Source organism: Lissotriton vulgaris, chromosome 12 (genome assembly GCF_964263255.1).
Source record: "Lissotriton vulgaris chromosome 12, aLisVul1.2, whole genome shotgun sequence".
NCBI classification, from domain to species: Eukaryota; Metazoa; Chordata; class Amphibia; order Caudata; family Salamandridae; genus Lissotriton; species Lissotriton vulgaris.
The window spans coordinates 297,826,124-297,852,505 of record NC_141700.1 but is presented as its reverse complement, the minus strand read 5'-3'; the positions used below and the strand labels follow the sequence as shown (position 1 = coordinate 297,852,505).

At 42.7% G+C, this 26,382-nt stretch overlaps 1 protein-coding gene across 1 annotated transcript in view; it reads right to left on the bottom strand.

Annotated features, from left to right (window-relative positions):
* Nucleotides 1-26,382, bottom strand: part of LOC147674007 (uncharacterized) — a 640,165-nt gene that overhangs the window by 387,589 nt on the left and 226,194 nt on the right. Inside the window, exons 9-10 of the mRNA XM_086945549.1 lie at nucleotides 16,567-16,677; nucleotides 8,160-8,270 (exon numbers count right to left, since the gene is read on the bottom strand). Coding sequence (XP_086801675.1) covers nucleotides 8,160-8,270; nucleotides 16,567-16,677 — 222 coding nt within the window. The remainder of the gene's footprint in view (nucleotides 1-8,159; nucleotides 8,271-16,566; nucleotides 16,678-26,382) is intronic.

The following is a 26,382-nucleotide window of genomic DNA, read 5'->3' as shown; positions in this document are numbered from 1 at the left end:
ATACTTATAGGAGATTAGGATGTGATCGATAATACGCTGACTTTTCCTACCATGAAAAGTTGTCTTACGAGCCACGAACGGGGAGGTAATTTCATTAGCAAAAACCAAACTGAATGTGGACATTGTTTCATTAAGGTTGCCCCCATAACATCTGTGGCTAAAATGGGGCTGGTTGTCACCTTCTTGATGCACCAGACCTCATATTTTATCCATCTGGGTATGACATTGTTGCATGTTAAAGTGACCCCCCAATAAATGATAGTTTGGGTATTGCTGCCTGTTATAATGTGTTCCATTTCCATACTCAAACGGTTCAGGGTATCTATAATTTCCCTTGTTGTGGCAATATTATAACAATTGATTAGAGCTAGTCTTGTTGACCATTGCGACTTACATAATAGTAATTCATAAAATGGATTATAGATAACCATTTTATACTAGTACATCGAACACTTTTCGACACGAAGATACACAGTCCCCTCTTTGCCCGCCCTTGAGTTGAGTGGATGGCCGAAGTAAAATACGTCCTAAAGCCGTTAATGTGAAGAGGCTCGGTGAGCCACGTCTCCTGCAAGGAAAGGATTTGATTACCTGTTACAAACTCTATCCATTCTGTGTTAAACCTATTCCTCTTCAGACCGGCCACATTCCAGCTTAGGAATCCTAATAGTTCACATTTATCCTCTCTATGTCTATCGTAACTTCTATAGATGGTCCAGCTTCCTTAATTGCCAAATTAAGGGATTTGCCCTCAGTAACCTTATCCATGGAGTGACGTCTTACTGATCTCTCTGTTACCCATGGAAAAATGGTCATCAAGTCAGTCTAAAACATCTAAGGATGCTAAGCAGTGAAAGTAATTGGAGGTTTGAACAGGATAACTATGATCCATCCTTGACCTCTGTACAGATATTGGCATAGGTCTTACATCATTGGTATAGGATTTCGGTTGGTAAAAATATCCTAGTGGGATGGTTGCAATCATATCTGAGTGTATGTTAGTAGTTCTAGTTCCTTTCAGGATGGTTTCAACTAGGCATGGGCGGAAAATCCGTTCCGCTCGCGGATTTTGCGGATTTTCGGGAAATCCGCAATCCGCGAGATTTGCGAATCTCCCGCAAAATCCGCAAATCCGCGAGCAGCGGATTTTGCTCGCACTGCTCGCACTGTTCGCGTGAGTTCACGTGAGTTCGCGCCCCGCGAATAAGTGCAAAATTGCAGAAATACGATTTTAGCAAAACTGAAAGTAACTACTTACCAGGTTCAAAAGTTCAGGCTCATCATTAGTAGCCATTTCCTGTAGTGCTTCCTGAGGGGCCCCTCCAGAGTTCAGTTGCCAGTTGAAACTATTATGTGACCCTGCTCTGAACCTCAGAATAGTTACACATATGCCACAAAGGTCCTGAATTACAGCTAAGGGAGACAAGCAGGAGCCAGGCTGGAAGTTAAAATCCATTAATCAGCCCCTAATTCATTATTGTCAGTTGGGGCAGGGCAGGTGTTGTAACTAATTTTGCAACAATGAAAGCACTTAGCAAGTGCAAAAGATCACTAATCAGGGCGCACTAAGGAAGCAGGTGCCAGCTAAAAAAATATTCTGTGACACATTAATCAGCCCCAAATTAATTCAGGTCACTTGAGGCAGGGAAGGTGTGCTTTGCTTTGCCGAAAATAATGTACACTGGACAACCAGAGGGTGTGGTGATGAAACAGAGGGTGGCATGGGTGGGCCAGAGGGTGGCATGAGTAGTCAGAGAGTGGCAGTGGTGACAGAGAGTGGCAGTGATGAAGAAGAGTGTCCCAAACAGGCTGGACACGTAGAAACAACAAGTTCGCGAAACTTGCGACCCGACAGGTAAGTTCGCAATTTGCGAAAGTGTACAAAACCCTCGCGAACTGGCAGAAACACGGGCGAACACAAAAAAAAAAAATCCGCAAATTCGCGGGAATTCGCGGATTTTGCGGATTGCGAATCCGCAAATCCGCAAAATTCGCGAACGCGAGATCCGCAAAATTCGCTCATGCTTAGTTTCAACTAACAGTGGTGTCTTGAAGGTTAAAACAATGCAATCACCAGGTAATGGTTTTACTCCACTCCCTACCCATTTAACCCTTCTTGCCATTTTCAATTCAATGAATAAGTGGTTGGTTAACTCTGTTCGGGCGCCCAGCCAGTTCAATGATTTAATTCTTAACGAAACACAATTTTCTCTGCTATCTTTAGGAAGGGGAGGAACGTTCATTAATAATACTACGTACGGTGTAGCTGCGGGCCGTCGATCCAACCAATCCGATGCACGCACCGTATAATCAGTTTGATGATCATTTGAAACTCGAGGTGTTACAGCATTGCCACTTTTACGTCCTCCTCTATCTTCCAATTGGGATGCGTGTGCAGTTGTGGTCACCTTGCCCACTATTCTATTAGTATGTGTGCCTAGGTGGTTAAAGGCTTGTGAACCAAACCCATTTGCTAATGTATAACTTGGTTCTGAATCAGTTTGCGTTGAAGTATCAAGTAAATCTGAGTGTGACACATTATCCCGAGTTTTAGGAACATTGGCGGTGGCACGAATGTTCAGGAGTTCTGGACATGAGTAAGTTCTTGTTTCAACCTTAGCAAGCCGGGAATGTATGGAACCCAAGATATCATTGCCATGGTGGTCTAATATTTTAATGTTTTCAGCTAGGTTATCTAATTTATCAATTATTAGCAGCCCTTGAGTCTATATTTGAATATACCGGGGTAAGGGCCGGATGTTCTGTGGCAGGTGGGTGGGTAATAACTTGTTTTGGTCGCACTTTCTCTGGTATTGTACGAATTCCAGGGGGGTTGATCCATGGCTTTCTGACCTGTTTCGGGAGGGGGGAGAATTGGACTTTGATGGAGAAATTGTTTCGGGCTGGTATTGGATGCAACTGTTTACATTAGTTTTACTGTATTTATTATGCTCTTTTCTAGGGCCAGTATCTTTATTAGTATTGTCAACACAGCTAATGTGATTCTCTGATGTATGGTCAGATACTTGGGGATCATGATGCTCATAGGGTGCGGGTTTCAAGGTAGAGACACAATCATTATTTATATGTAATGCCTCCTCGACCGTTGATATTTGCTTTTCGATCGCCCCCATGGGCCTTGTGATATACTTCAGGAGCGTATTTTGGGACTTATCTGAAGTAACCTGGCTTTATACTTTCTCTTTCCCATTTCTGTAAGGGGGTTAAATACTGTTTGGATTATGGAGTAAGGGGGGGGGGAATCTTGGAAAGCTTTAAATTAACAGTGCCCTGTTCAGCTGTATTTATGTAATAAAATGTTGCCAAAACTTGCCACACATAAGGTCCAACCTTTATCACAGTTTGACAATGTACAAATAAATAAATAAATAAGCCAAGAACCACAGCCCCACAATCTATGCAAGAAGAATATTACATTTCTTCAACAAAGCGAGCCTCATGTAAATGTTTTTATGTAGCGTGGGTGCGCTATACCCCAGATGCAAATGGTGCTTTTTGTGTTGAGAGACAGTACCTTGTTTCCCAATTTTGGGTGCTTTACTTTCCGATTGTGTTGGCAGTTCAATTGGGTGATCCGGGTGTTGTAATACAGTCCATACGATTCACCATAGGACTAGTTATTTCCACAGCTATCACTTAGATGATGATCCCGAGGGCAAACGCAAGGGGGTGGGCTGCCCCACCTCCTTCTGTTGCCGACGGGTGCTGGATGGGCCCCGGCGTGGGCCGCACCGCGGGGGTTAGGCAGCACTTTATGCGTGAGAGTAGAACAAATGCCTCCCCCTCGCTCATGGTTCCGGGTTGAACAGTGTTCCACCCTGGGACTGGTAGTTCCCAACAGGGTGTTGAAGGATCCTGAACATATGCGGGCAGCAAGGAGTAAAGGTGTTAAACCCTGGGACAGCAGTCCCACCAGGGTTTGCTGAGTGCAAATTGTGCCCCCAAAAACAACAGCGGTTAAAGAGAGAAGAAAGCCAGCAAGAGCAAGTAGTTAATTTCAAGTCAGGAGAGGCAAGAGTTCTTGGGTCTGAGGCTACTTAGCGAAAGAAAACCCAAGGGCTAGAAAAATAGCTTTCAACTAGGCAAATGTTGCACTTATTTTCCAAAGGTTCAACAGTAGTAAGCTCCAGCTCTTCATGAACAACAATGCTGGCTTGCCCTCTTCCCTAATCTAGAGCTTCCCTTCTGGCTGCTAAGTGGAATCAACTAGAGAGTAGGACGAACATGTGAAGAGGGATTCATATTGCCCCTACAGGATAATGATGCAGGCAAAATCATGTGTGAGTCTGCATGGTTTGGATTTGGAAAGAAGAAAAAGCCCACCACATAATCCTCCCCTGTACAATATTGTATCTCCTGCATTAAGCTTTCAAGTTAACAGCTATTCACACTGAGAATCAAAGCTTGAGACAAGATATCACAGCCATTCAAGCACAATTAATTCCCACTCCTGTGGGGGCTTGGCCAAGACCACACCCAATGCTAGTAGGGAACAAAACATTGTTAAAACCAGCTAGCTTTCAGATCCCCAATACAAGGGTTTGCCATCAGACTTAAGGGCTTCATCACCAAAAAATACAAAAATTCAAGTCTTCACATCTCCAATCACCTTAGCTTTGCCAGAACATGTCTATAGGTATAGTGGTAAGTTAGAATTTTTTTAAACAAGTATTGCCTACACTTTATGGTGCGTCCTTTAGGCTTTCCTGATGAGGCCATCAAGGTGGCCTTTGTACTTTACTACCTAAGGTAGGGATGCAGTCTTATGGTACTTCCCTCTTGTAGAAAAAGACCCCTCTTTAAAACTATAACAACTTCACAGAAGAAATGTGAAAATTATTTGCTTGTTATAACTTTGTATAAGTAGCAGATAACAAGCTTTTACATCTAAAGCAATGTTTCTGTTACCTGTTACATTATATGTCCACCTTTAACTGTCTAGTAGTGAAAACTAATTGGCTGGAAGAAAAAATTACTTTTCTTTTCTAGCGAGGCCTTAGAAAGGATTTAAAAGAACTCTTATCTCAAATTGTAGATCCTCAGATGATTGAAATTATGAGTTTATTCAATAAGTATTACGTTAAATCACTGAATTTTGGAGAGAAACTCAGAAAAGTAGAAAGGATCTGACAGTAAAGTCATCAAACTCCAAGAAAAAATGCATACATAAGTGATGAAGGGGAAGGACACCATGCCAATTGGTGGAACTTGTGGTTCTCTAATTAAAGAGGAAAAGGAAAACTGAAGAAAACTGAGCCAGTGTTTATATTGTGGCAAAAGTGGCCATTTTATTAAGGTTTAAGACCTGCTAAGCCAAAAACTTCCTAAACAATAACTATGGCCGCAGCCACAGTTGGTGGATCAAAAAACAAAATTGCTCACTAGAAAAGGAGGTCTTCCAGCCTGGTTTGTCTTTGAGATTGACCTCCAAACACCTCATAGTTCCAGCTTATCACTACCTAAATATTCCTACAAAATTGTTCCTGGAGCCCAGTTGAGTTTGGAAGGTAGAAATCTTAATAGACTCAGGAGCTGCAGAAAATTCTCTAGAGATCAAATTTGAAAGAAATCTGAGTATCCCACAGTAGCTAAAGACAAGTCGGAGACAATAAGAGTAGGAGACATTAAGGAACTTTCTCCAGGAATAATTCAACACCATATTCTGAAGTTAATAATGGTTTGTGAAAATCAGGATAAGAAAGAGATAATCTTCAACTTGATCAGTGCACCTCAATTCCTAGTCATTATTGGCTTTTTATTGCTGATAACACACTATCCTCAGATAGATTGGTCCAATAAATAAATAACTTTGGGAGCTAGTTTTGGTAAAACATATTGTAATGATTCCAGTTCTGGACAGTGAATTGGAGAGTGGTTAGTTCATGTACACAAGTTGTAGTCTTCAACCAGAGAAACCCCTGTGATAGAAAATCTTCTGGAGTAATACCAAGATTTAGCAGATATATTTGCTAAAGAAAGGCAAATACTCTACCACTATAATATGACTGCAATTGTAGGATCGACTTAATTCATGAGTCCAGTTTACTGTGTAGTCGAGTTTATTGCTTGATCAAGTCAGAAAACAAGCATTTGCTCCAGTATTTTGATGATTATCTGGTCAACTGCTTCAAGAGGCATTCAGACTCGCCTGTGTTATCCCCACTATTTTTGTTCCCAAAAATGGGAAGAACTGTGATCTTGAATAGATTGCTGTGCCGTGAATCAATGTTAAAAACCAACACCCCCTGCCATTTATCCCTAGTCTTTTAGACCAAATCAGGGATACAGTAATCAATACCAATGAGGACCTGCAGATTGCCTATCATCTAGTTAAAGTCCAAAAGAGTGACAAATGGAAGCTCTGCAATAACCTCACAGTCTTTCAATCTTTCATCAATAAAGTGCTTTGGGAGTTTATTGATGTTTGTTGCATAGTTTTCATAGATGACATCTTCATTTTTTCTCAGTCACTACCGTACCATGCCAAACATGACTGCGCCAACATGATCTCTATGCAAAACTAGAGAAGGGAGTTTTTCATGCCACACTAGTTACATTTTAGGGATACATATTTAGACTGGAAGGTTTTAGGATGGATCAAAAAATGATCAAAGCAATTGGGGTTTGGACATCTTCTCCTTGTGTGTGTTAGATGTAAACCTTTTTGAGATTCATCAATTTTAATTGCAGTTCATCAAATATTTCTCAGCAATCATACCACCAAATACCATTCTATTGGGCATGGGAGAACAACGTCATTGGGATTTAGAAGCTGAGCAGGCATTCCAAAGGTTAACAAAAGTTTCACCACAGCCCACAGCCCCCTTGCTATTTCATTCAGACCTGACTCAACCCTATGTCATTGAAATAGATGCCTCTTTAACTGCTATTGGAGGTATCTTATCTCAATGAAATAAGGATACAGATAAATAGTAACCAGTGGCCGTTTACTCAATAAAGCTCCTTCCTGTAGATCTTAATTACCCAATCGTAGACCTTAAATTACTGAAAATTAAAGCAGTTTTTGGAAGAATGGTGTCAATAGTCTTACCATATATTCTTACCATTGAAATTTGCAATTCTTCAACTCAGCTCGAGCACTTACTGTTAGACAATTACTCTGGGCTTTGTTCTTCAGTGATTATGATTTTGTAATCACATATCACCCATGAAAAATAAAATATCTCTGAAAAAATCTTCAAGAATATTTGATCAAAATACTCAAGAAAAGTGGTTAACAGTCAATCCTCAACTAGGAATTTAAGAAAGGACTTTATTATTTGGAAAATTGCCTGTATCTATGTGACAGATCTTTTCAATTGCAAGCCTTGCACATGTGTCACAATTGTATATTGACTAATCTTCCAGGACCCCCAGAAAACATTAATACTAAAAAGAAAATGTTGGAGGTCATCCATATCCTAGGTAGCGATATGTAGAGATATGTTCCTCTAGCATCCAAGGGAAAACCCCTCATGTACTATCCACTGGATTATTGTACCCACGTCTGGTATCTCCTTGACCATAGCGTACTGTGGCAATGGGCTTTTTAGTAGAACTACCCAAGGCTCAAGATGGGACAACTGTTGTTCTCACAATAGTAGATCATCTGTCTATATGGGCCACCTAATACAACTGTGAAAAATATGCTCAGCACATGATTGATCTCATTGTTTATGAACCATGAGGCATACTCTCATCAGCTGCCATCAGTATTAATTACAGATAGAGGTTCACAATTTGTCTCACGTTCCTGGTTCGCATTGTGTGAAACCATGAAATAACTCTGCTGTCTACAGACTGCTTGTATAGCCATTAGTTAGCTGATTAATAGGTATTCTCTGAGACCTTAGCCTGAGAACTCTCAGATCTACATTCACACATTGCTCTTACTTTGGTTACGGTTATGTTGTACATTGGCTGCCCCCGTCTGAGGGATCTTGGGATCTTGTAACATGATAGATGGTTGTTCTGTCCGAGACTTTAGCCCAAGATCTTAGACGTCTAGAATCTCTACTGTCTACATTCATATATTTTTTCTTTAGACAAGATTTCTTTCTGCAATGGACAGTCCCAGTTTTAAACACATCAAAATCCAAACTTGTATTTTTTTTCAGACTTATCAAGATGTTCCATACCTCTTTCTCATTCTTTGTTTCCTCATCTTTTCCTGTGTCCATAACTTCTGATAGGCTGTCAGTACTGTCAATCTCCAGCAAGGTAGGTGTACTCTCACCGGAACCACACAACTGCAACAATGATGAGAAGTAAACTGATGACACTTGCCAGTACCCATGCTCAAAGCATCACATATATCACAAAACGTAGACACATTAAAAATTGAGGTTTTAAAGAAATGTCAACTTAATTTAGGGCGTGATTACGATCAGGCCCGGACTGACCGTTGCGGGCACCGGGAAATCCCCCGGTGTGCCACAAGGGTGGGGGCCGGTTTTGGGCCCAGGGGGGCGTTTTTTTGTTACAGGCCGTTTTTGCAGCATAGCTTCAAAACCGGGCCTGTAACAAAATCGTCCGAAAACCGGCCCGACAAACAGCTCGGTCGCACCCCCAGGGGGCCGGCCGAGCTCTTTACCAGGGCCGGTTTTGGTTCTCAGTCCGGCCCTGATTACGATGATGGTAGGATCACTACCGACAAGCCATCGCTGGTGATCCAACCGACATCCAGTAGGGCAGTCCGACTGCCGCACTATGATGCTTTCGGTCGGACTGCATCTATCGGAGGGACCAACCGATGCTTGAGCCCATCAGTCAGATTGCATTCCCTACAATCGGGGTGGTGCCTGCAGAGGCACCACAGTAGGGATTACGATGGCCCATTTTGATTACCTTTTCATGGCGGTCTGCCCGCCCGCCATGAAAAGGCAGCTGGAGTGGGACTTTGGTGGCCCCTAGCAGGACCCCCCCGTTACCCATTGGCCTCTGCTATTAGGCCTGGGGGACACATGTAGGGCCCCCCACACAAATTATTGTACTGTGTGTAAGGCACCACGTGGTGCCTTACACACAGTGCATTGATGTGCACAATATGCCTTTTGAAGTGTGGCTCGTGCTATGGCTCTTTTCCAGGGACGCAGCACAAGCCACACTTGGAAAATGCATTTTACGACTGCCTGCATGGCGGTCGTATTGTAATAGGGGGCGCAGAACCACCGACAGAACCACTGACTGACTGTCAGATGGTTCCTGCTCTAAAACAACAGTGGTCAGATGCTTGTTTGACCACCATCGTGAGTAGGCCCTTAGTGTAACAATCACAAACGAAGTCCAGATGACAAACCCACTGATATATAATTAATTTACAAAGGTTTAGCCACACATTGGCTCCAATTTCACAAGATCATCGAATGGCACTCTTCTAAATAGGGCATCGAAAACAAGGTGATGCATAGAATACTTGAATTAATCTTCAGCCACAGGCAATTACTCGGGCTACATTCTACTACATAATTTTTCGCCCACCATGCCGCCTCAGTTGGGACACAGCCATATGCAAATCTGTCTTGACCCTCCTCCAATGGTAAAAGTCCAGCTTGAACTTTAAGGCCAGGTCCTCCTTGAGCCAGAACATAAGCAACCCAGGACCCGTTATAACCTCCTTAGGGCTCATCAGCCAGGTAATAGTTGGTTCCTCTAGCACTGAGAACATATGTTCCACATCTGGGCATACCATCACACCTAGAGCATAACAATCAAGGTGATAAGCATAAAAATCAAGGTGATAGATGGAATGCTTGAATTAATCTCAGCCACTGGCAATAGCTCAGTCCCCATACTAGTCTATTGCTTTTTGCCTCACCGTGCCATTTCACTTAGGACCTAGCCATATGAAAATCTGTCTTGACCCTGCTCCAATAGAATAGAAGCAAAGAAGCAACCCAGGACCAGTTTGGCCTTACAGGAATGCCCAGACATAGGTCACATATAAACTGTGTTACTTGATATTGAACATACATATAAGAATAATAATTACAATGTACGGGTGGTGGGAGAACTAGAAATATAATGCTAGTGTCTCTACAAACAGTGTATCTGTGAAGTACAGGTATGGAGCTTTTGAGCTTATTCTGACAAGTGTAAAGCAAACCCACAAGTCCCAGAATAGAAAATGTTACCGGCTAAGTAGCAAGGTTGTCTGATAGCCTCTCATGGCATGGCAGCTGTGCACATATGAAAATAATGAAACAGCCCCAAAGGTAATTAGCAAAAAAGGCTACTATGGATCACAAACACCAGAGTGGTGCATTAGAAATCTATGTGTTGAACTGAAAAATACATTTGAAACATTATTTAAAATAGAATAGTGAAGATGGGGAAAATTGATAGAAGAAGCTGGTTCTAAAAAAAAAAGGCATTCCCTTGATTTCAAAGGGGGGACACTTTGCTCCAGCAGCACTCTAATTCACTGCAGGACAGCCTCAGCCACTGTAATATATATGTTTAACCTAAGTGATAGTTTTGCTGTCCAGAGGCTACTTATACGCTGTTTTTGATGGATACATCTGCCTGTGAATTCCTCACCCGTTTAAATGACCCCTTGCGCAGCTTTGCACAAAAACTCTTCTCCATAGCTCTCCCACGTCGCTAAGGACGTCACAATGGAATGGCTCAGCTCGCAACCCTGCACAACGTTATTGGAGCCATAAGAAGACCTCATTGGCGTTCTGACGTCAGTTCCCTTTTTTTCTGTGCCGTCGACGTGTAACAGTTTTTCCAGGGCTCTCCATTTCTGAAATGGTAGCAGTGCAGTGGCTGCTGAAATCTGGTTTTAAACCTTTTAGGAAATGCAGGGGTCATATGTTCATCACAGACCCCGTGATAATTGTCTTTTGGACCTGTCATCTGACCACGACGTCGAAGGATGTTCGTCATGCCGGCATATGAATCTGAAGGCCCTCAAAGAGAGGGAGGCCAAGTTGTTAAGGACCAGGGTGAAGAAGCAGGAGACTGGCCGAAGAAGGACAAGATTGAAGTCCAAGTCACCGACTCTGCACTCCTTGAAGTCATTGAGGAAGCACAAGAAGAAGCAACATCATGGCTCCAGATGTCGTTCTTCTAAGGACAAGTCGCCATAGTCAGGGTCCCCAACTCCACGACATCACAGAAAGGATGAAGTCTCATCTTCCCCTTCCCCTCAGGTGACTCAAACTCACTCTCTGACTCCGAGAGGCTCTCTGATGCCCAGAAAAGCGACGCCTTCACCTCTGACCACTCCGCATTCAGCTCCAGTGTCTCTGGCTCCGCAGTGAGGACCAGTCTTACAGCCTCAAGCTGTTCCTGAACAGGCAGTACCGGATCCATACCCAGCCTTTCCGGTTCCAGGTACGGATCCTTTGTATTTCTTAAATGCGATGTATGGCATGTTCGCCAGGGGGACTAACCCTTCTGGTGCACCTGTTGGCCCCATTGGACCGCTGTCTTGCAACTTGGGAGGCTTACCACCTCATTTTGCACTGGCACCTTCCATGTTGTTCTTGCCAATCACCCTGAGTTGGCCTATCCCGGCGCCGAGGTTCTGGATGCTGGTGCAATCCCCGGAGGGAAGAATAGAATATTCTCTGGCACCGTTGGGCTCAGTCTGGCACCGCCTCGGCTTTACACAGCACCTTCAAATATCCCTGTAGAGCCCCCATCGACGCCTACCCCAAAGTTGCAGGCACTACATCTGGCACTGCCGATGCCTATACCCAAGTTGAGATAAAGAAGGGAGGCACAGAGGCTTCTGGGGGAGGAAGAATTCCAGGAGCAACAGGAAGAGGCTGAAGAGGGTGACATTGTTGATCCCATGCAGAGGTTTGAGGGTGTTCCGGAAGCTAGTGGGCTAGATACGTCTCCAGAGTGGGAACTCTCTTCTCCTAAGGGCCTTCCTTCATAGCAGGTCTCTTCTTACCACTCAATTATCATAAAGTTGGCTGATGTTCTGGACTTGCAGTTGCCCACTATCCTTCATCTGTGACAGAGCCTTTTCTCCCATTTAATGAGGATTTGACGGAACCCATATTAGAAGTATAGCAGAAATCTATGACTGCCCCTGCTGTGTCCAGATCTGGGGCAAGATGGTACAAAGTAGCATCTGCGGATCCAGCTTTTTTATCTGCACATCAATCTCCTGAGAGCTTGGTAGTTCAGGCGTCATGCTCTACAAGACAATCCTCTGGCTCTTTTCCATCCATGCCTGGTGACAGGAAATCAAAAAGGATGGAACAATCAGATAAGATGGTATTTTCATCAGCCAGTATGGCTTTAAAATTGACAAATGCAACATGCCAACTGGGTCGCTACATTCATGCTTTGTTGGATTCGGCTATGGAGGTGATCCCTAAACTTCCAGGGGACGTTCAGGGCCACTTTGCAGAGGTTCTGTCAGACCCTCAAGCTGGGACTCGCCAGGTTATTCAATCTGGGCTTGACACAGCTGTGCTCTGTGGCTAGAGAGATGGGTTCCTTAGGGGCAACTAGGACACACGCCTGACTAAGCGGGTCTGTTTTTTATCCGGATGTGCAGGCCACCCTTTTGGATTTACCCTTTGATGGCTCGCGACTCTTTGGAACCAAAGCAGACTCAGAGCTGCAGCGCTTTAAAGATAGTAGGGCCACTGCTAGATCATTAGGCCTGCAGTCCCAACCTAGAGGCGTTGATTACCGTAGATTTCGGGGGTTTGGCAAGGCTACTTCATTTCAGGCCCAGCAGCAGCAACAACAACAACAGCAGGCAAATCCACTGTATAGGTCATACAGGGGGAAAGGTAGAGGTCGCCTGCAAGGCTCAGGTCACCAACAAGTCTCCTCCTCTCTTGTTCCCCCAACTGATACTGCAGGGAAGCAGCTCTAGATCCCCCATCTTAGAGCATGTTGGTCCCATGGGAGGTTGGGTGTCCCATTTTCTATGAAATTGGAGATCTGTTACTTCAGATCTCTTGGTGTTAGATCTTGTAGGAAATGGATATGCACTTCTTTTCCAGGCATTTCCCCCTCCTTTCCCCCCTCCACAGGGCTGGTGTTCACAGGACCATCTGTTGCTGCTGTAACAAGAGGTTTTGTCTTAGCTATAGAAAGGGGTAATAGAGGTTGTTCTGGAGCAAGAAAGGGGTCAGGGATGCTACTCCCGGTATTTCCCAATCCCCAAAAAGGACAGGCGATTGAGACCGATCATAGACCTCAGGATCTTGAACTTTTATATCAAGCAGGAGAAATTCAAGATTTTGACCCTAGCTCAGGTTCTTCTGGCGCTGCAGAAGGAAAACTAGATGGTGTCCGTCAATTTACAGGATACGTATTTTCACATTCCCATCTTGAAGTCGCATCAGAATTATCTCTGTTTTATGGTGGGGTCTTAACACTACCAAAATGTGGTCCTTCCGTTCAGTATTACATCCGCACCACAGGTCTTCACAAAGGTTATGTAGGTGGTAGTGGTACATCTCAGAAGGTAAGGATTCCTGTTTTCCCCTATCTGGACGACTGGCTGCTCAAATCAAGGTCTCCAGAGATAGTGCTGCATCATCTGCAGGTAAAAACAGGTGTTGCTCAACTTGGGTTTTTCGATAAAAGTACCCAAATCTCACCTGGTGCTCTCTCAGCGCAAACTGTTTTTACGGACAGTAATGGACACTACTGTGAGTCGTGCTTTCCCACCTCCACAGAAGATTCTAGACAATCAGGCTATGATTCCAATTTTTCAAGATGGAACGGTTGTTCCAGTCCTGAAGGTCTTATGCCTGCTCGATCTGTTTGCTTCCTGCATACTGTTGGTCAACCATGCACGCTAGCACAAGAGGGCACTCGGGTGGTGCCACCACAGGCAGTGGTTTCAACACAATGGAGATCTCAGGGAGGCGGTCAAGATCTCCAGAGACAATGCAGCGGAGCGATTATGATGGAGTATTTCAGACAACCTGCCTCAAGGGAAGCTGTTTCAACCTCCTTCTCCAGTGGCTATAGAGATAATGGATGCCTCCACTCTGGGATGGGGAGCTCATCTGGGGGATATGGAGATCAAGTGCCTTTGGTCTCCAGAGGAAAGATTTCTTCACATCACTCTTCTACATTTGCGGACTTTACAGTTGGTTCTCAAGGCCTTTCTTCCATTTCTTCACGGTTCAGTCAGTTCAGGTCCTGATGGACGAAACTACTGCAATGTAGTACATAAACAAACAGGGAGGAATAGGGTCGTATTGGCTCTGTGACTCTGATCCTGGGCTCAGGACCATCAGATGTGTGTGACTGCAAATCATCTGGCCAGGGTGCTGAATGTGCATACAGACAGTCTTGGTCGACCGTTCTCCGCTGATAGCGAGTGGCGTCTCCATCTGGAAGTGGTCTGCCAAATTTTCAAGATGTGGGGGTTTCCTAGGCTGGACTTGTTTGCCACTCGGGAATGCGCACTGACCATCATTCTTCAGTCTCCAGTATCTGATGCAGGCAGCGTTGGGGGACAAGTTTCAGCTAAACTGGGGCTTGCAGCTTCTTTACACATTTCATCCCATACCCTTAATTCCTCGAGTTCTGAGGAAGATTCACCAGGACCTGGCCCAAGTCATATTGATCGCTTTGGACTCACCAAGAAGGGTGTGGTACGCAGACCTCCTTTACCTCTCATTGCACCGTCCGCTCCATCTCCCTTTCAGGGCAGACTTCCTCTCATAGTTGCAGGATCAGTTTTTACAATCCCAACCCCAGAACCTGAGCCTTTATGCCTGGAGATTGAACGGGGCAACCTGAGTTCTTTCTCTCGCCCACCGGATGTGGTGGATGTTATTTTATCAGCCAGGAGACATTCCACCAAATCTGTCTATTCTGGTAGTTGGGTCACGTTTGTTAAATGGTGTGGAGAGAGATCAATTGATCCTTTGCAGGCCTGTTTGTCTGATATTCTGAGTTTCTCTCTTTCCCTAGGGCAACAGGGTTGTGTAGTGGCTACTGTTAAGGTCTACGTGTCTGCCTTGTCTGCCTTTCTTTGCTTACCAGACCAACCCTCTTCGTTTAAGTCTCCCATAGTCATGAGATTCATTAAGAGTCTTCTTAACACGTTTCCTCCCACTTCTTTTATTATGTCTTAGTGGGATTTTAATTTAGTCCATACTTTTTTGATAGGGTTCCCCTTTGAACCACTGCATAGTTGTCCCTTTAGATTTCTAGCATTTAAGACAGTTTTTCTGATAGCGATTACTTCTGCCAGGACTGTTAGTGAGCTGCAGGCCTTTAGCACTAAGCCTCCTTTTACCTCTATTCATGCAGATAAGATGGTTCTTAGGACCATAGATGCTTTCCTGGCTAACGTGGTCACTCTCTTCCACCTAGACAGTCTATCACTTTACCTACTTTCTATCTCCCCCTCACCCATCCAAGAACGAGGAGAGACTTCACCGCATGGACCCTAAGACAGCAGTCAGTTTGAACCTGGACAGGACTAAAAACTTTGGGTTGGACAACCAACTCTTTATTAAATATGTTAGCAAGTCAAAGGGCAAGGCTGTCGCAAGACAACACTGTCCAGGTGGATCATCCTCTGCATCAAGACCTACTACACCTTGGCCAAGAAGGAACCTCTTGAAGGTATTCAAGCTTATTGTAACAGAGCTAAGTCTTCTTCTTTGACTCTAGCTAGAGGTGTTCCTGTTGTAGACACCTGCAAGGCAGCAACTTGGGCCTCCCTCCACACTTTTGAGAAGCACTAGTGCTTAGATTGGAGGTGAGGAGGGACGGCCACTTTGCACATTCTGTGCTGCATGATTTGTTGGTATAGGTAGGCAGGCACCATCTTCCAAGAGGGGGACTGCTTGAGGATTCATTTCAAAAGGTGAGAAATCCATAGGCAAATGTATCCATCAGAAGAACAAGTTACTTACCTTTGGTAACACTTTTCCTGGAGGTGCATTATCTACCTGTGGATTCCTAACTGACCCACCCACCTCCCCTCTGCCTGCCTGTTTATACCGAAAAAAATATTTGCCATGATATTTATGTACTTTATGGTCATATCAAAATATTATGATGTTTGTCACTAGGAAATGTCTATATTTTAGAATTTCAAGTTTCTTTCTTTAAAACATACACTGTGAAAATGTTCCCAGTGGAAATGTTGTATACTGTGCATACTTGTGAAATGTTGTCGGTTCACCTGTTTGCCTCAAAGGCACAGAAACAATGGGTGGAACTGACGTCAGCATGCTGACGAGGTCATCTTATGGCTCTGATGACGTTGTGTGAGATTCCATTGTGATGTCCTTGTCAATGTGGGAGAGCTATGGAGAAAAGTTTCCGTGGTAATTCACAAGGTGAGGAATCCATAGGCAGATATTGTATCCACCAGAAAAAGCGTTACCGAAGGAAAGTAACTTTTTCTCTTGGGACCATCACTTGATGCCAATCACCACTTGACTCTCCGCATTATACATGTACACACTGTTCTTACACATTGTTCTTTCCATGATTTAGGTTACTTTGTGCATTGACAAATTCACCCTTCCAACCTATTGTAATACATACACATACAGTTGTATTAAAACTTGTAAAGCATTATCATACCGCTTTCTCATAGTTCATCTCCTCTTCAGGTCTGAAGTCCAGAATCTCAGACAGACTGTAAGCACTGTCAATATCTAGCAAAGTGAGCTCACTCCCTAAGGGGTCACTCACCTGTAGAAAGAGAAAAAGCACAGCAATGAGATTTTGGAATGCCTATGCACAACAAATCAAACAAGGGGGGATGAAAATACTTCACAGAATGGTTTGCTTCTTAATATGCAATATGTGCAAGACCTAGAATTCATAAATAGCTGTATCTTGTTTTATGCCAGTCGATGTGGTACAAACACAAAATGTATTATAGGTGGGATCCGGTGTATCCCCTTGTACCTAAATTCTTTAGTATAATCGTTGTACAGGCACCTCCGTTGGACGTATGGACCTTTGCTTGTCGACTGGTCATGTATGAAGGGAGCTAGTATCACCAAAACATTTCGATTGCAGGAAGACCAATTTGGCTCCACAAAAACGACTGAGAGGATGGTGTCTAAACCAAGAAGGTTTATTAACAACTTTTAGTCAAGTTGCAATTGAATCAATCAGTAAATCAATTTACCCAAAAAACATGTATGGCTATATCATTGTGCAATCTATTTGTATGTTGTAAGGAGGAAGATGCAAACATGTAACAAAATAAAAAGCGCCAAATGTATTGGAAGGCAATCATACAGGGTGGCCTGAGAACTATGACCTATCCAATCATAGAATTATACACATCTTGTTTCATACACTGTTGCGACAAAAGCAAGTGAATTCTCTAGTTTTTGCGTCACATGATTTGGATTGAACACTGAGGAATGGTAGCAGTCCTGTAAATAGAAAGAGGGAGAGAGGGGTGGGGGTGGGGAGAAAGAGGCAGAGACATATGGAGAGAGAGAAAAAGAAAAAAGGCTTATTTATAAGCTCCTGTACTCCGTCACCACATTGCAGACAATTTATTTGGTGTACCAATCTGGTGAGGAAATTTGTTTGGATTACATACACTGATACTGAAAGTTTGAAGATGAAGTTTCAAGTTTATTTACAATAATTAATACATATTTTTACCCAAACAAACCAATTAAACATTGTTTTACATTTAATTTCATTAGCTGCGAAAATTGAATGGAAAACATCTAATTTATTGGAAAATAAACTCCTAAAAAATTTAAACACCATCAAACAAACCTGTTCATTCAGGGGATGCATAATTAGGTGAAATCGTTCATGATGAGCTTTAATTATACCTTAATTAATGAAAATAGCAAATTTGGCAGTCCCCAAAGAGTGGGCAGGGATCGAACACGTGAAAAATATTTGGAGGATCTGCTTGACATAGATTAAAGATAAAAGATTCCACAGGATGACTAATCCATCTTCCAAACAAGGCCTTGAAGAGTAGAATACCCAATCAGTTGATCATTATCAAGTTTTTAACACTGTGAGTAATTTGAAAAGAGAGATAAGGTTGAACCTGAACAAACAATATGTCAGAGGGTGAGCCTTGATACATTTTTGAATTAATACAATGTTCCCTGTCCAAGAAGAAACTTACACTGGGAGTTTGTGTTTTAAAAAATAATCAAAAATATCTGGGGGATAACTCCATATTACAACTAAAACTTTTGAGTGCAAAGTTTAAGTTAAATACAAAGGTCATTTGATCAACCGTTCCCTTAACAACATTATCACTGAGGAGAGCTCTTAAATATGGCACTTGTGCAAGGAGAAACTTCTATTTCAAACTAATTGTGTTGGTCAAAGCTTTGGCATATGTCCTAGAGAGCCCAATCTCCTAATATAATAATTTGTACAGGGATGGGCGAGCTCAAAGTACAACATTTCCACAAAAGCTTCCTCTCATGTATGTCTAAGAAAGACCAACAGGAAATGGATGTATATTCTAGGGCATAACTTGGAGTGGTCACATTTTTATTTCATAAACTTGTAGTATTTGCCACGAGTGCCTTCTCCCCATAGATTTAAAAAATGATTTAAGAGCACCTGCAAAAGCCACTGCTTTTTGCCCTATTAGAGGAATGCAACCAATTGTCCAAATTACTGGAATAAAGGTCTACCCAAAGAAACATAGTTTTTCACTACTTATCCTGACCCATGTACCTTTAATAATTCATTCCACCAAAGTGTAAAATCTTTGTTATTGAGATATTTATCTTTAAAAATGCTTTTCAACATAGGACATAATTATTCAATTCCCTCAATTTTTTTGTAAACCTAGAAGAGTTAAATCAACATCGTTGGCATACAATTTTAGTGGAAAGTTATTTACATGTGAGAATTGTTTTTTAAAGCCAGGCATATAGAGGGGAAACCAAAGTGGTGCTAATAAATATCCCTAAGCCGTTGTTAGTGTTAATATGTCAATACGTGGAGAAAACCTTTTTTACCCTCAGCAGAACTTTACACTATGTTGATGAATGAAGAGGAATAATGAATAACAATAAATTAATTGGAATACAAAGTGACTCTAAAGTACGATGTAGTGTAGGCCTGTGGTCTCAATTAACCGCTACTGAAAAATCGATAAAAGCAGTATATATACAATTTATTTTTTCTAAAATAGTGCGTATTAATGCTAAAATACATGGGATTCTGCTATCCATGTATAAATGCATATCTCTAATTTCTTTACAACCAGTACCTAGTGATGCACTCAGCCGTCGAAAATGCAGAAAACATGCCAGAACTCAATTGCAATAAGTTATTGCAGTTGAATTTGAAGTCGCAATGCCTCCCTCCAGAGCCAGCAGCTAAGGTGAAAAGAAGGTCAGGTCATAAAGCAGCTATTTAAAAGCAACGAAAATGAAATGCTGGTTTTACCTTTCTGCTCTATTTTTCTAGTTTACAGTGACTAGCAGAAAGAACATGATTTTTCTTGCATTCCTTACATAATTACAGAAAAGTCAAAATCTTTCTGCATGTTTCTGTACATTCTGAGTTGCTGCAGCTTAAAAAAACTGACTTGCATTGGACTGTTTCTAATATCTTTTTGCAACAAATAACTATCAGGTTTTTGATGTTTTTAATTTTGCACTAGAGGTTCTATATGTATTCTTCACGTTTGCAAACATACTCCCTCTTTCTGAAAGAACTACGCATCAAGGTTTTCGTGGTTTGAGGGAAAGGTGATGGTGTGACCATGTAGTATATGGGATAAAGTATCCCGTGACGTACATGATAATAATATTGCAAATCACCTCAGAGTTCCAGAACCTTATAAAGGAACTTGGCCTTTGGCCTTGTTCCGCTATATGGTTGTGCAACTCTTCTGCGATGATGCAATATCCTTATGATGTATACAGGGGGTACTTTATTCCTTTTATATTGTCAATACTGAATGGTTTGGTCTGAAGCCTGATGACTGTTACAGGTATATTTGTGTCATAGGCTCAAGACTCCATATGTTCCAAGATGTTCCTACCAAAAATATTTCCAACTTCATGAATAAGGGCTGTTGGTCAATAATATCTGGGGATTTTTTAGCTCCACTTTATGTGATGCAGCATAATGTAATGTGAAAGTCATTTCTGAAGCGTACTGTTACTCTGAGGAGTGTCCTGGCGCTCTGCACTTCCGGAGCCATGTTTTCAATTTCTACTGTATCTAGGGGGTAGATGAACTACATCTTAACTCCAAAGGGAATATTATTGCAAAGGGAAGGTACCAAAAATGAAAAGGACCTGCCCCCATTCTGGACTGACTAATCCTGGACCTTTTGGCCAGAAAGAGATTGGCTGAACGCAGACGCCTGGAAGGAGCATAAAAACGAATTCTTGCACAAAGGTACCATGCACCAGACTGCTGAAGAGCCCTGTGGATCCGTAGTAAGGTCTGGAAAAGAATCTTCTTCCTAATAGGAAGCTGATGCAGCTCTCTAAGCTGGGGGGATACCGGAGTTCTCAGTGTCAAAGTAAGAAGCGATCAGGCTGCTGCATTTTGGACCACCTACAAATTACTGATAAGGTAATCAAGTAGGCCCAGATACAGTGCATTGCCGTAACCAAGCTTGTACTTCCACTTTCCTAGTAAAGAGAGACTGAAATTGGAGGATCTTCTGAGCACCCGTAGCAGACCAAACCAGGTCCCTACTATTACATTAACCTGTGACAGAAAAGAAAGATCAACATCAAACTTGATGTCAAGATTTTTGACAGAGCTAGTGTGGTTTAATGGAGGGGGGAGCACCCTCCATCCAAAAGGACTGCCATGGCTCATCTGATCTTGTACCAAACAAAGTAGCTCAGTTTTTCCTGCATTTCACTTAAGCAGGGGTGAGATAGCCTTTGAAAAACGCCCCTTTCCATTATTCAGGAATAACACTAGACTCATAACAGTGTACAAAGAGTAGCCTCAAAGTTCAAATATCATTCAACTGATTATTAGGATGGGGTTCCCAGACTCAGAATTCTTCTTGTGAAGGTTGTAAATATAGTTGACTCAAATCAGAACAGAGATCACATCGAAAGACATTTTCCCTTTAGATTCTCATTTGAAAGCTATAATCCACCAAACAGACTTTGAATTTTCAGTTTGCGCAGCTCGATGGAGGAAGTACCTATTCAAATCACATTGTCTTTTTCAATGAGCCATAACATATTTTTCAGTTTTTTTTCTATATGAAATAATTCATTTTACACTGAAGGAAATAAAGTAAACTGTTCTCCAATAACTTATTCAGTGCAACAGATAATTGAACTTCCTCATAATCCTTTTCTAGCTTCTTGAGGTAAAAGTTACAATTAGTTTTGCCTTTTATATGTTTAACTAAATCTTTCATTAATATTTTATAGATATTAACAGTTTTGCCAGTAGAAACATCATACAGAGCCATTCGTAACCAATTTATGAAACAAATGTATACTGCGAGGATTGCAATGTAATCTTGCATTTTTATATTGAACATTGATAAAACCAGAACCAGTTACTAGCAACCAATCAACAGTCTTTTAAGCAGAATTTCGGAAACTGAGTCAAAATAAGCTTGGTCGCTATTTATGGTACTTATGGCACCCATTTCTTGGACCAGCTAAACTACTCTATATGATACATTCATATAATTGATAACTGAGACACCATAAGGGCCTTGTCTGGTCATCTTGGCCGGGATATAGGAGTTATTGCTTCCATTGACTATTATTGCTATTAAGAAATTAAATTCATTGAGCAGCAATGTCCCCGCCCACATATTTTCTTCACTTGTACTTGGGAACTTAGACTCAGGTATTCCAGCTCTGTACAAGATCCTTATTTCTAAAAGCTTGTCAGACGTATTGCAAACTAGTAGTTGTAAAATCAATCTGTAGGCATTGAAATGTATTGTAACTGGGAGAAAAGTACTGGATTTCCCTGTCATAGTTAGTTGAAAGTAGGATAGCAGTGCCTACTTTTGCATGGTGATGTGTGGAGTAGAAAGCAGGGCTATGAAATACATAGGAGGAGTTTACTAGAAATCAGCAACAGATCAAGTTTATTGAGACTTCAAAAAATGTCTTTTTTCCTGATTTAGCCCCGGCAAGTTCCAAGAAAGGAAAGATATTTCATGGCTGAATAGGTCAGATGTTGATATTATTTCTAATTAATGCTCCCGATAACCAAGACCCTGTGTAGGGTCCTATTTATCAACATTTTATGTCCCCCTTGAGCAAGGCAAGGTAACGCAGGGGTGAGGCAAAACCGAAATGAGACTTACCAAGCCACGGAAAGCCAACGTACGTGGCCCTGAGTGGCTTGATAAATCTGGAGTAATGCAAGGCAGCTCAATTCACCATCTTGCATTACTCTGCCCCAAGGAGGTGTTCCATGGGTGGAGCAATGAGTGTTTCCATGCACCAACCCATGAATTCTGAATCAATCCCAGATTTACCAATACTGGTAGACCTGGGAAAGCATCAAAATGATATGCCTTCCCAGGGGAAGCATAACAAGGGGAAATATCTTTATTTTTCCTTGTGTTTTCTCTTTCTATGCATGCTGCATTCCACAGCAAACATAGAAAGAGCAAAAAAAGCCTGAGGGGATTGTTTTTCTGCAGGAAGGTGTCCCTTCCCGCACAAACAAAATCCTGCCTGTATTTCAGGACTCCTTGCACCATGGTTCAAGTGTGCCTGCGGTGGCACTAGGAAGCAGTTTCTGCACCAGAATAGGCAGAGAGCAGGAATGCACCACATCTTTATAGAAAAGTCACATTATTGCCCTTACCCTTTCACGCAGAGCAGCGCAGCAAGGTGTCTTGCTGCGTTGCGTTGCGAGCAATATTCTTATATTTGGACCTAAATCCTTATGTGACTGCTGATAAACTGTAATATGATTGCGAGTTGTGATAGATCTACATGGTGATTTCATTCTACAATTTATGAGCCTGACACATTTTGAATGAGTCATTCGAGTGTGCTATTAGATTCCAGGTCAGAGGTTTCAGGACTCAGTGGAGAAAATACCTCATGTCTCAGTGTGGTACCTTCAGAAGAAGCCTCCCTGGGTGATAAAGCATATCTATTCTTTCTGAAGAAATCGTTTCTCAAGATAATTCCTGGGACTAAATTTGACCAAAACTTGAGTCTTGAGAGTAGCAAGTCATTTTTATCTTATAAAGACAACTTTCTAAATTCAGCCAAAATCAGGATTTCAATGGAGAAAATAAATGTTGTTAGTTGAAAATCTTGACTCTGTTTAAAGAACCAGATTCCCTGTGAATATAGTGCTGAATTTAATCATATTAGTAGACCGAAAGGAAAGCTCTGATTCTTTCTTACTGTACATCCCCATTTAGTAAGAGTTAAATTGCCCCAGGGGTTCTTATTCGTAGCCTAGTACGAGTATCAATTTTATTTTGTGCCTTATGTATGCAGAAATCACTACTACAGGGTTCAAGCATTGGTCTGGAGCGGTAGAAAATACATTAGCTTTTAGCAAACTCATAGATTCTACCATGGCTATATTCTGAGATTGACCATGGACTACAAGAGTCAGACAGCCATCAGTGAAATTATCCTCATTGCTCCCTTGAGTTGATGTAGCCACTTCAATTGCTGGTAATCTTGGTGCTTTCTTTTTTTCATCATACTCCTTTTTATTAATTTCCCTTGTTTTTTCCTTGCTTCACTGACATTTGTCTGAATTATTATTTTTTTTCAGGACTCTTGGTTGAGGTAAAATTTGAACTCAGAACTTTTTTACTTTCTTTCTAAACACTGGGTACATGGCCAGTTGAACATCGTCTAGCGGGGAACCAGGAGTCACTGCATTTTGTCAGTATGAACAAAGGAATCTTGAAAGAAAAGATTAGTGAGGGAATATATATTTTCTTTTTGCTTATTTTCCACCTTAACTTCTTTAATCCCTATGGATTCACCCACTTGGACAGCCATGATTTTCACCCCTTGAAGCATTTAACATGTTACATGATTGTGATAAAGCTGCTGGCGTGGAGGAGTTATGTAAAAGTTCTTTTAATTGGACCAACCCTTCACCCTTACAAGTAAGTGATAAAAGGATAGAGACACTGTATCTAAAATATGATGAGTTGAGTGCCGTTTTTTCTAATAATTTTAAAATGGAGTCCACAATGGGCATAAAACATGTAGGGCTTAATCATTATGGGGATGGACACTAGAATGTAAAGGAAACTCTGTAGAATTCCTCCTAAGGGAATGATCTACTTTCAAAAAAGGTGAATGTCTCTTGTGGCATTGGTCTATTGGCCAGATCTCTTGGAGTTCCTTTTTCTTTTTCCCTTTAGGGGTGAGTTTAAGGTATTGGCTAAATATACAGCAGGGTGAAATCTAAGGGTGCCAAATGTGGTAGAGAATTTGCCTACTTGAGTTCAAGGTGAGCCTCAGATTGGTGCTGATTATGTGTCATTTCTGGTACAGGTGCCACTGGTGGAGCAAAAAGCTTTATTTTTAATTGAAGTTGCTTTAAGTTGGTATTGCCCGCAACAGAAAACTCTTAAGGGATTGAATCCAATCTTCCCTTTCCGATTTTTGTGAAGAAAGATGAGATTTGAAGCAAGGCAACCAAAGGGCCAATATGTGCTGATCTTCTGTGGATCTAAAGTGACCTTCCAGAATCATTTCATGGGAGAGTATACTTTAAAACTATATTCCTATTTCTTAATTTTTTTTAATTCATCTTAGTTGCAGCTCTTTAATGTCGCTTCCTTGGAACAGACTAACCTCAGTGCTTTCTAGCTCTGTAACTCACTCAATCCCAAAACTTAATAATGACTGAACAAAAATTCCTAGAAACAATCACTTCAAGCAAATAATCCTTGAGGGTTGATTTGATTGTTCTAAATTTTCACAACAAGGGGGGCATGGCCTGGCGTCGATGGAGTGAGCAGCTTTGATCGGAGCTCTTCACGTCCAATCCCCATCCAGTTACATCCTGCCCCAACAAACACAGCCCCGGGATTCCAGAAGCTGTCCTCCCCACATCCATTTGTGGGGGTACCTGTTGCTAGTGTTGCTGGCAGTGGCTGGCCTGGCATGGCCTGATTCTTTCCTCTGAGTGTCCAGGTTGAGACCCAAGATGGTGGCGGTGACCCCGTAGTTGTGGATGGAGTGGCATGCCCCCGGTGAATGATGGGCTCGAGGAGGGGGTGCTTCGGAGGCCCCTGGCTGCAGGACTGCCAAGATTCCCCGACATCTGTGTCTACCAGGCCTGTCATGGCCCTGCCTGCTGCTACTGAGGCCTGAATGGACGGCTTGCCAGGACTGGAGGGAGTGCTGCGGCCTTGAACAGAACTACTCCTACTGGGTGCCTCTTCAGAGGGTGAAGAAGACTGGTGTGGTGCCTGAGCCTGATGGAAGGGGCCACTGCAGAGCACCCCCCACCCCCTTTCTGTTGCACCTGAGCTCCTGATATGTGTGATCAAGCACCCATGCCCGCACCCTAAGGGCACAAGTAAGTGATGGGAAGGCTCAGGCAGTGCCGGCTTGCATAGAATCTAGCAGGGGAAAACAGACGACTGGGCCTATCAGCTCATATGTCAGCGGGTGCCCTAGCTGTCCGGGCTAATTGACGCTGGCCATAAAACACCCAGTGTGAATCCAATTTGACTAAGGGTAAATGGTGTGTGTGAGACAAAGAGTGCACCTGATGCCCTGAGCCTCCTTTACATTGGGAGAAACTGGTGACCTTGACCCTCATCTGAGGGGACTACCCAGCACTGACTTGACTGGAGTGACTTAAGCCCCTGCCTCAGCCCCAGAAATCAAAGCTGATGAACTGCTGGCCGGGGCCAAAGGGGACACCACATGCTTGGATTGGGGCTAAGGGATGGCCGCTACCCTTGTGTAGACCTTGGGGCTGCTAGAGGTTTACTTGCCTGCTCTTTAGTCTTGAGAGGAGGATATCAGGGGACTTGGAGCTAGCACCTAGAAGCCCGTCTGCAGGATGGAGCTATTGAGGTAATGAGATTAATAGCTTTGACCTGACTCCTACTACTACTGCTTGGCCTGCCTTGAGAGTGGTACTTGAGTGACGCAGTATTGAGAGAGCCCATGTTGCCCTGCTGCTCCGCTTTTCTCCCTGGGAGCCACTGTCAAGCCTGTTTGCCTCCCTGCTGAGACTAGCGAGAAGTGACGAGAAGTGAACTGCTGGAGTGCCTGGGTCTGACCCTGCCTGGCTCGGTTGAGGGAGACAGACCAGTATGAACGGGTAGAGATATGAGTGTCATTTACACCTGGGGACCTCAGGGATTTGCAGTGATGTCATGAGACTGCAACTCCTGGGCCTGATGCCCTGGCCCTTGACTAGCAGGGGCAACTTACTGCTGGCCCTTCACATGGACTGACAACGAACACAGCACGTATA